The following is a 10261-nucleotide window of genomic DNA, read 5'->3' as shown; positions in this document are numbered from 1 at the left end:
CCGCCGGCAACAATAACCTATAAAAATACTAGCTATATTATATATAAAATAATTAAAACATTGTTTTTTATGTTGAATTTCTTTCAGAATGTTTCCCGAAACATTTCAAATTGTATTGGCATCGATTGGACCAGGATTACGTGCTATTAATATTGCTTCTGGTGGCAGAAACTCAATATCGGAAGAGAAACAATTACTTATTGCTATTTGGTTCATGGCTACACCTGATTCTTACAGGTATATGAAATATATACTTCATATAATAAATACTTAGTATCAATTATATTAAATTTTGTTACGTAAATCAATAAGTCATTTTAATTTATATAGTACATTATATATTTTAGATCTATTGCTACGAAATTTGGTGTAGGAAGAGCAACAGCTTTTTGAGCATTACGACGAGTGACATACGCTCTTCATTGTGTCGCACCTCGTTTTATCAAATGGCCTAGAGATCAGGTTGCTCTAAATGTAATGGAGCGATTTCAAAGATCATGTGGCTTTCCCAATATTATTGGCGCTATTGACGGCACTCATATAAAAATCCGAGCTCCTACTGAAGATTCAAACTCTTACGTCAATAGAAAAGGTTTTCACTCCATTAACCTTCAACTTATTTGTGATTCTCGGGATTTATTTACACATTGCTATGCTGGGCAGGCAGGCTCTGTCCACGATGCCAGAGTTTTTCGGAACTCATCTGTAGCTGGATTTCTCGAATCACCCGAGCAATATTTTCCAAATGATTCTCATCTAATTGGAGATGCTGCCTATGCCATTCATCTGCATTTAATGGTACCATTTCGGAATAACGGACATCTAACACCTCGGCAAACAAATTATAATTATTGTTTGTCATCAACAAGGATGGCTCGAGAAGGGAATAGGGCAACTGAAAATTCGTTTCAGAGTATTATTAGATTGCTTGCAGTTAACAGATATTTAAAAAATCCCTAAATTTCTAATTGCATGTTGTGTATTACATAACATTTGCTTACTCCAAAATGACGAATTGCTTATGGGCTTATATATTCTATTCTTCTATTCTTCGTATTTGTGTGGCCCTCGCCACTGAAGATGGCGGCGACTCCGGCCAGAAACGAAACTGGAGTAGATGTCTGGAACAAATCAGGCGGAGCGCCACCTGGTGAGAGAAGAAGGGGATTACTCTCCCCCTCACCCCTCTAAGAGCGGAGCACACGTACATGAAAATCACACCCTTAGGTTGAGAGACTTTAAATAGGCAATGATTAAGCGACAAAGAGTGGGAGGAGGGTTCTTGAGTATATGATGAATATCGATAGGAGATAGTGGAAAGTATTTCTTAATATAAGAACGCAATTTAACTGATTTACCAATACATAATCTGCAATAAAAAATTATATGGTTAATATCCTGTCTAGGGTCTCCACAAAAGCAAGACGGAGAGTCAACAATGCCTTTACGATGGAGACTGTGGGCAAGGTTATAATGATTAGAGCGTATTCTGGAAACAGTAACAATTTCCTCCCTATCAAGAGATTTATCATAAAACCAAGGCTTAGATGAGTTATTTCTGTAGTAATCATCGTATAGTTGCCCTTTATAAGAGGCGGAGTTATCGAGATAGGCTTGAAATTTTCTCTTATGCGAGTCACGGGATAAGGCTAACAGGTCGTGATAGGGAATTTTGAATTTAGGGCGTCGGCCATGGAGGGCAGCCTCCTTGGCAAGTTCATCAGCTCTCTCGTTCCCAAAGAATGCCCTTGTGTCCTGGTACCCATACCAGGTTGATGGTAAATCCATTGTTGACCATCTTGCAGAGCAGGTCCCTTATTTCGTAGACGAGGTAATTGACATCTTTGCGTTGATGTGAGGAGATGGCGCGTAATACGCTGAGTGAGTCGGAGAAAATGGTAGAGGTATCACAGCATCGATCTTCCACCAAAAGAATGGCGCGAATAATGGCCCAAGCCTCAGCTGAGAAAACGAAGGCCTCCGGAGGGAGCTTGTCCTTAATGAACCAATTAAGGTCTTTGGAATATACGCCTGCGCCCACCGAGCATCCATCCCCAGATCTGGAGCCATCCGTAAATACTAGAGGTCCTTTAGCAGAGTATGATGAAGAGAGTTCCTGGAAGCGAGTTCTGAAGATAAGGTCGTTGGAATCTTTAGGCACCGACGTCATAGATTTATCAATGGGGTGGACATAGGTGTAAGAGGTCCAAGCAAAAATTATAAGCTAAAGGTTTATAGGATCTTCTTATAATATTCATCGCGTATTTCTGAGTAACATATCTTTTTAATATGTGATATTACTGCGGTAGTTTAGTAGAGTTAGCGTTTCAAGACCGGAAAAATTTTTCGGCGCGCGTTTCTGTGGGACTACATACGTAGTATATAAATTCACATAAGAATCATACAAGCATTAAGATCCAGCTAGACCGTGTAAGGCTTCGATTCTATAGTTTGTGTTATCACATGTACGGTCCTATAATATATTATATTATTTATTTACGTTGCCTAAAGAGACGTTGTTCCTTCATATGCCAATTATTGCGAAGAATATTACTAAGGCCTCGGTAGTCTAAAGGCTCAGGACGCTCGCACGGATTGCAAGAGATCCGGGTTCGACTCCCGGCCGAGGTAATATTTTTTCGCAATAAGAATTAATTATTTACAGATTTTAATATATTATTCATCATTATTAAGATCGTTTCGAAGATGCGAATAAGTATCAAAAATTTGTTAAATTGCTAGTCAATTTAACTCGTGATATTACTGCGGTGGTTTAGTAGAGTTAGCGTTTCAAGACCGGAAAAATTTTTCGGCGCGCGTTTCTGTGGGACTACATACGTAGTATATAAATTTATATAAGAATCATACAAGCATTAAGATCCAGCTAGACCGTGTAAGGCTTCGATTCTATAGTTCGTGTTATCACATGTACGATCCTATAATATATTATATCATATCTTTTTAAAATGGGGATAGAATTAAGCGCTTGCGATCTTCTAGTCGGCGAGTGTAAGACCTTTTCAACATATTTGAAGCTTTGTAGAGTAATAGAATTCATCTTGCTCATAGCTCGAAAGACAAATCTGGAGGACATGAGATCAAATCTCAGATTTAGAGGAGTTTCCTTAGCTTCCGCCATTAAGACGTTGATGGGGGTGGATTTCCTATAGCCAAGAGCTATTCGTATGTTCCGGTTAACCAGACGTTCCAACTGCTGGAATTCACTTTGATTGCCTTTAAGCTTGAAGATTTGGCAACCATATTCGATAGCGGATCTAAAAATAGCTCTGTAGAGGCATAACATCAGTCTGGGATGAGACCTCCATCTAGTGCCCGCAAGAACCGAAAGTATGTTGGTAAGATTGCGGCCTTTTTTGATAAGATACTTGAGATGTTCCTTACCCTTGAGCTTCGAGTCCAGAATGATTCCCAGAAAAGTAAATGAAGTAACGCGAGGTATATCTTGACTCCCAATACTTAGCGCCAGGTCAGGGCAAGTATTACGTCTTCTCGAAAATAAAAGCCATTTGGATTTAGTGAGAGACAAATCCAGTCCTCTAGAGCGTAAATACGCAAATATGTTGTTCAGAGAGATTTGAATTGAATGACGTGCCTCCTCTTCATTACGGTTAATACTAAAAATGACAATGTCATCAGCATACTGTAGTAGGTTAGAATCTTCGTGTAAACAACTGTTGATATCAGCGCAGTACAGGTTGAAAAGTAGAGGACTAAGAGCAGATCCTTGAGGAGTACCCTTCAGAGAAGTGAAGGGGCCCCGTAGTTCGCCTTCACAAACAAAATAAATGCTTCTTTCAAAAGTAAGATTTGAAATGAATTTTCTTCTTCTTGCGGGGATGCCCAGTTTTTGCAATCCTTCAACTAAGATTGAGGGGATGACATTGTCAAAGGCCCCCTCAATGTCCAGAAAGGCACAAAGAGTGACTGCCTTGTTTAAAAATCCACCCTGTATGTAATTGGTAAGTGAGACCAAACTGTCTATGCAGGAGCTCATGGGGCGAAACCCAAGTTGGTTGGTGGGGAGAAAGGCTCTGGATTCCACTAACCATTTCATTCTCTGATAAATAATCTTTTCCAAAATCTTGTATAGGCAAGAGAGAAGTGAAATCGGTCTGACTCCCTTGCCTCCCGGCTTGGGGATGAGGACGACCAGGGCACGAGCCCAGTCTCCGGAAAAATTCCAGATTCAAAAAGACCATTATAAATAGCAAGGAGTTCTTTCAAGTACGCTTGAGGAAGATTTTGAATGACCACATAGTCAATCTGGTCTAGGCCAGGAGCCGAAGTACGCTTCATAGATTGGATGGCGTGTTGAAGTTCTTTCATTGTGATAGGCCTATCCAGTTCAGAAGCCACACCCTGATGATGTCTTAAATCCTCTGCATGCATTTCATCGATTGAGGGAGTGCTCAATGTGCTGCAGATAGGAGGGCATAATTTGTTGATTGCCAGCGATTGAGCCTTCCGTAATTTCTCAGTGGATTGTGTGGGAGGAGCGAGGCGTCTGTTCTTGAAGGCTTTGACCAGCTTCCAAAGGTGAGCAGAAGGCGTGTTACCAGTGAAGCTCTTACAGAAGTCCCTCCATTAAATGCTTTTTGGTTTTCCTCAAGATTCTTCTGCATTCTGTTACCTCTTTTTTATAAGCTGTCCAGTTCTCTGAGCTGGAGGTTTTAAAATATTTTATGTTAGCTGCTCTGCGTTTTTCAACAGCGTCATGGCATTCCTGCGTCCACCAGGGAGGAGAGACCAGATTCCTCTCTTTGGCCAGTTTGGATGCAGGGATTCTTGAGCCTGGTGAGAATAAAGAGTAGAGTGTCTCAGTAATGATGGTAACCAAGTTTTTATATCTATCGAGTGTGTCTAAAAAGGTTTGTGAGTTGTTCGGCGGCGATTTGGTATATAATGAGTGGTGAAAGTCTTTTGCTTGTTGTGCGTCGAGTTTGATTTTGTATTTAAATATCTTTTTAGGATTAATTTTGGACATAAATTGGATCAGTATAGGAAAGTGATCACTAGTGAGGATGTTCTTACCAGTAGAGCATTCAAAGAGAGTACTTACAGAAGGCGTGGCAATAACCAGATCTATAATAGATAAATGTTCGCTATTGAACATTTGAAGAGTGGGTTGATAATCATTACAAATGATAAGATTGTATTGATCCAGAGCTTGTGATAGCAGTCTGCCAGATCTATCCGTGGAGGTGCAACCCCAATCAACGTTGTGAGCATTGAAATCGCCCATGATTATAATGTTGTTACAGATCATTGCAAAGTTGAAAAGTTGTTGGAAAAAAGATAAAGGGGTATTTGTGCCCGGATGTCTGTAGATGTTGATGATAGTAAGAGTAGAATCCAATATTTGTATGTTAATACCCATTAATTCCACCGAAGGGTGATATAGGGGAGAAAGATCTAAAGTTTCATAGAGTATAGATTTCTTGATAGCAATGGCTATACCGCGCTTTGTCCCGGCGTGTCGATATCCTTTCTAATGAAGTTATGTGTGTTAGAAAATAAGTAGGCACCTTTGAATTTAGTTTCTTGAAGACACCAGATTTCAAAATTATTATCTGGAGAATGAAACTCAGGAAGTTTGTTCTTTATACCTTTGCAGTTCCAAAATGTTATAACAGAGTTGGTGTTATTATGTTGAGAGTTTCTTATAGAATTCATATTGAGTACAAGATGATGTTTTAATGATAGTAAGGATTGAACCCTGGAGGTGTATTATGTAAACGGTCAAGAGGGAGATTAGAAGGTTCTGCGTAAGCCAGCTGTGAAAATTCTTGAGCAGGTGAAGGGAGTTCCGGGAAGGGCCTAATGAAATCTTGCAAATAGTTAAACGTAATTTTAGCGAAATTGAGGAATTGTCTGTAATTCAGAGGAAACGGCTCATTCATGTTTCCTTTAAGGAACGGCTCGGTATTGCCATTGACTCGATCCCCTGTAGGGACATTGTTGTTGCTGAATGCTATTCCGTTACCTGAACATGATGGAAGTCTTCCGTTCGGTGCGTTCAATATTTGGAATCTAGGACCATCATCTTGGTTGGTAACCTTAGGCGCATTGCGTCTGACCGCTGAGTGATCTTGAGTATGTTTGAACTGATTCTGACTAGAAGAGACCCTTGAAGCACCAGTTCCACGAGAGTTTCTGTTGTCCGTAGGATTTTCAGAGACAACCTGGGAAAATTTTGGGCGGTGCTGGAATTGATCTACCTGGGTGGCTAAGCGATCAAATTTGTTATAGCTAGGGGATTCTCTCAGATCCAAGCTATTATCTCAATCTCTTCTGTGTAACATAGGAAAATTCCTGAAATTCCTTTCCGTAGAGGAAGTATTATCAGAGGGAAAAAAAGGAGAGGATGAACTGCTACCGCCATATAATCTTCTCCTGGCTTCAGATACTGATATGTTATCTGTGGCAGCCAAAGCATGGATTTCTTTTTGCTTAATAAAAAGGGGGCAAGAAGAAGAAGTGGAGGGGTGATCACCCGCACAATTAATGCACAGAGGAGGAAGATTGTTACGCTCGCAAGTATCTTTATCTCCGTGTGGGTCCTTGCCACACAATCCACTCCGAGGGCGGCTTTTACAAAACTTTCCAATATGTCCTATTCTGAAACATGAGAAACAAGTCTTAACCCGCGGGATAAAAGGAGATACGTTATGCATGTCGAAATACAAAGATACATATTTGGGTAATATTTGTCCTGCAAACTTAATATTAATGGTCGTAGAGGGAGTATATTCTATAATACCATTATTCACCATGCGTCGGTTAAGTCGCTTGAAGTCAATGATTTTAGCAGAGGATTGCAAATCTGATTTGAGTTCTGCATCTGAGACAGATGTGGGCCATAATATAAATATCAAAGATGAAACTAAAACTCACCCGTACAGCCATGCAAATACATTAATCACAATAAATTATATAATCCATAAATACATATTACGTATTATGTTAATAAGTCTCATTTAAACTGACCGTACAGTTTACAAAAAATTTATATTCTTCAACGAAAAAAGCTAGAATATATGTCAAATGGACGATGCGTATATATCAAATGAGCATCTTACAACTTTTATGTTGTCGTTTTGAAAATATTTAGTAACACATAAAATTAACAATTATGTATAATGGCATAAGATGTCCCCTTATAAATACGTATTATTTATAAGGGGATTACTGAGGATCGCCCGAATTGGCGCCGAAACGTCTGATGTTTAAGTATTATACATAATAAAATGTCATTATAATTCGCACCAAGTACCGCAAGTCGTGACTCTCATTAGCTCATCTTTTGTTTATATTTTTCACTACCTTATGTCATCATTTTTCCTGAAACACTACATTGCCTATATCATTATCATATTACTACCATTTAATTCAATCTCAACTATGTGTAAACTTCACGTATCAAACCTTAAATTGTACATTGTAAAGTTCCATACAAATGAGTAAGTCATTATATTAACTGTTTGAACTTATTAACATAATGTGTGTTCATATTACAATTATTATATTCTTTATTATGTATTATCTAATGTGATAGTAATGTTATGTCAAATATGCTATTTCCTACCCCTAAAATGTTAATTCTGCATATACTGTGCATTAATCTTAACTTACATGACATATCTTTAATGTTTAGCTGGAACACCGTGCTTTTCATGTTCAACGTTCGTCATACAAGGTCAATCATCGTTTCAGTTATTATGGATGTGACAATAATAATACCCTATCAACTAAGCTATATATTACTCCTATTTTTTGCGTTATTAGTTATTGACATCCAAAAAATTGAGTCTATCATTACCTTCTTCTAATGTGAACTGTAACCTGTCATGATAGCTATTAAATTTCATTAAAATGTTGTTAATATTCTCTTTGTAGCCAGTGCTATGTCATCTACGTATCTAATGTAAAAACTCGGTTTGATTGTTTTTTAACAGTCAACATAAATTAATGACAGAAAAATATGAATGGTTAATTAAAAAACATAATTTTAACATTAATAAGGAAATTAAACCAATAGAATATAGTTGCAACAAATACGCATTTAATAAATATTGACAATAACAGGCAAAATAGCATGTCACAATTAAATCATATGAATAACATTAACAATGACGTTACAGATAAGTTTAAAATTGGATAAAATTTAGCTCTCCATGTCTACACATTACTTTATAATTGACGGTCGCCTAAGACTGTGTATAAGTAGCATTATCAAGCTAATAACTGAAACGATGATTGACCTTGTATGACGAACGTTGAACATGAAAAGCACGGTGTTCCAGCTAAACATTAAAGATATGTCATGTAAGTTAAGATTAATGCACAGTATATGCAGAATTAATATTTTAGGGGTAGGAAATAGCATATTTGACATAACATTACTATATCACACACATTAGATAATATATAATAAAGAATATAATAATCGTAATATGAACACACATTATGTTAATAAGTTCAAACAGTTAATATAATGACTTACTCATTTGTATGGAACTTTACAATGTACAATTTAAGGTTTGATACGTGAAGTTTACACATAGTTGAGATTGAATTAAATGGTAGTAATATGATAATGATATAGGCAATGTAGTGTTTCAGGAAAAATGATGACATAAGGTAGTGATATTAACCAGTGATAAGGATCCAATACTAGGATCGAAACGTATGGTAAACTAAAATAAAGATATTATACACAACAATAACCAGTGTTAGACTCGATTGGCTTTAAACCTTGGATGATCTTCTTTTTATATATAAGTTTTCAGTGGATCATCCTTGTGTGTTACATTTGTAATATTTTGTAAACCGCGTATAATCCAAGCAGTATTTTTTAATGGAACTTCTTTTTGACCTGATTCTTGAACGGAAGTAATTGCTTTCGACAATGTCCACGAAACATCTTTAATTCGTTTCATTACTCGAGATAATGGAACATAAGCCTGATCGCAAATACATTGTTACTAAATACATTGTTACCTAGGTCCATAACAGCATTTTGCAAATTCAAACCATGATTTTTATGAATTGTAATCCATAACTAAAAGATAATGGAAATTGTTTTCTAATAACATATACTCTATCCATCACTGGAAACTTAACGCTGACTCTTTCAATGGCATACTCTAAACCAGATGGTAGAAGAATCAATAGTCTATCCATCACTGGAAACTTAACACTGACTCTTTCAGTGGCATACTCTAAACCAGACGGTAGAAGAATCAATAATTGATATAATTGTAGCAATTATACCATTCACAAGGCCTAAACTGGCATTATTTTTCATATATGGAATACAATCAATCGTATCTTTAGCAATTAAAAGTATTTCTTTCGATTGAAAATCTTAATAACTCATTTATTTTTAAAGATTTTGAAAGACTTTTCCATTCGCACTTCATAATCAATCGTATGACTGTTTAAACAATTGCTATAGTTAGAATGATCGAGAGCCCAATTAGTTATTTCTTATTTAGTAAATAGGTAGATAAATAGATAAATAATAATAAATAAAATATTTATCTAAAATAAAATAGAATATATATAAATAAAAAATAAAATTAATAAATAAAATTAAATTAAATATCTATCTAAAATAAAATAAAATAAACAAAATATTATTAAAGTACATACAGCCACAACATCAGGTATTTTTAATAAGTCATAAAAAGAAAGTAAAATCTTAACGTTTCGGTCAGATTTTTTGATTCGATGTCGTATCAACTCAATTTTTCTGACTGGGGATTCTTTATAAGACACATCCCTTTTTATCACTATTTTTATTCCTTTTATTTTCTTTTGTCTAGGATTTCCATATTTGTTTTAGGAGAATTTATAGGTAAGTATATATATATATTCCTACTAAGTTATAATTTCTCTCTCTCTGCCTTTCTCTCTCTCTCTCTCTTTCTCACTCACTCACTCTCTCCCTCTCTCTCTCTTTCTTCAATATAAGTCTTCTCTGCTCCGATATAAGGTTCCTGTGTGCCGAGAGTACTGTGAGTTTGCAAAGATCGGGTGCTGTGCGCCTGTAAAGATCGGGTGCTGTGCGCCTGTAAATATCGGGTGCTGTGCGCCTGTAAAGATCGGGTGCTGTGCGCCTGCAAAGATCGGGTGCTGTGCGCCTGCAAAGATCGAGTGCTGTGCGCCTGTAAATATCGGGTGCTGTGCGCCTGCAAAGATCGGGTGCTGTGCGCCTAAATTTATGAAGAAGTTTACT

General features: G+C 36.9%; 1 protein-coding gene across 1 annotated transcript; it reads left to right on the top strand.

The window, feature by feature from the left end:
- The first annotated feature begins 366 nt into the window (after positions 1-366).
- On the top strand, positions 367-960 carry LOC108759565 (putative nuclease HARBI1). Its single transcript, XM_018505060.1, has one exon. It carries the CDS (start codon positions 478-480, stop codon positions 958-960), a length of 483 nt encoding a protein of 160 aa, XP_018360562.1. The 5' UTR covers positions 367-477.
- The last annotated feature ends 9301 nt before the right edge of the window (positions 961-10261 follow it).

This window comes from Trachymyrmex cornetzi, unplaced genomic scaffold (assembly GCF_001594075.2).
Source record: "Trachymyrmex cornetzi isolate Tcor2-1 unplaced genomic scaffold, Tcor1.1 scaffold194, whole genome shotgun sequence".
Classification (NCBI taxonomy): domain Eukaryota; kingdom Metazoa; phylum Arthropoda; class Insecta; order Hymenoptera; family Formicidae; genus Trachymyrmex; species Trachymyrmex cornetzi.
Note: the sequence above shows the minus strand (reverse complement) of the source record. Positions and strands in the feature narration are given on the sequence as shown.

Excerpts from the sequence above, each read along its gene's own strand:
- LOC108759565 (XM_018505060.1), top strand. The coding sequence starts at position 478 with ATGGAGCGATTTCAAAGATCATGTGGCTTTCCCAATATTATTGGCGCT.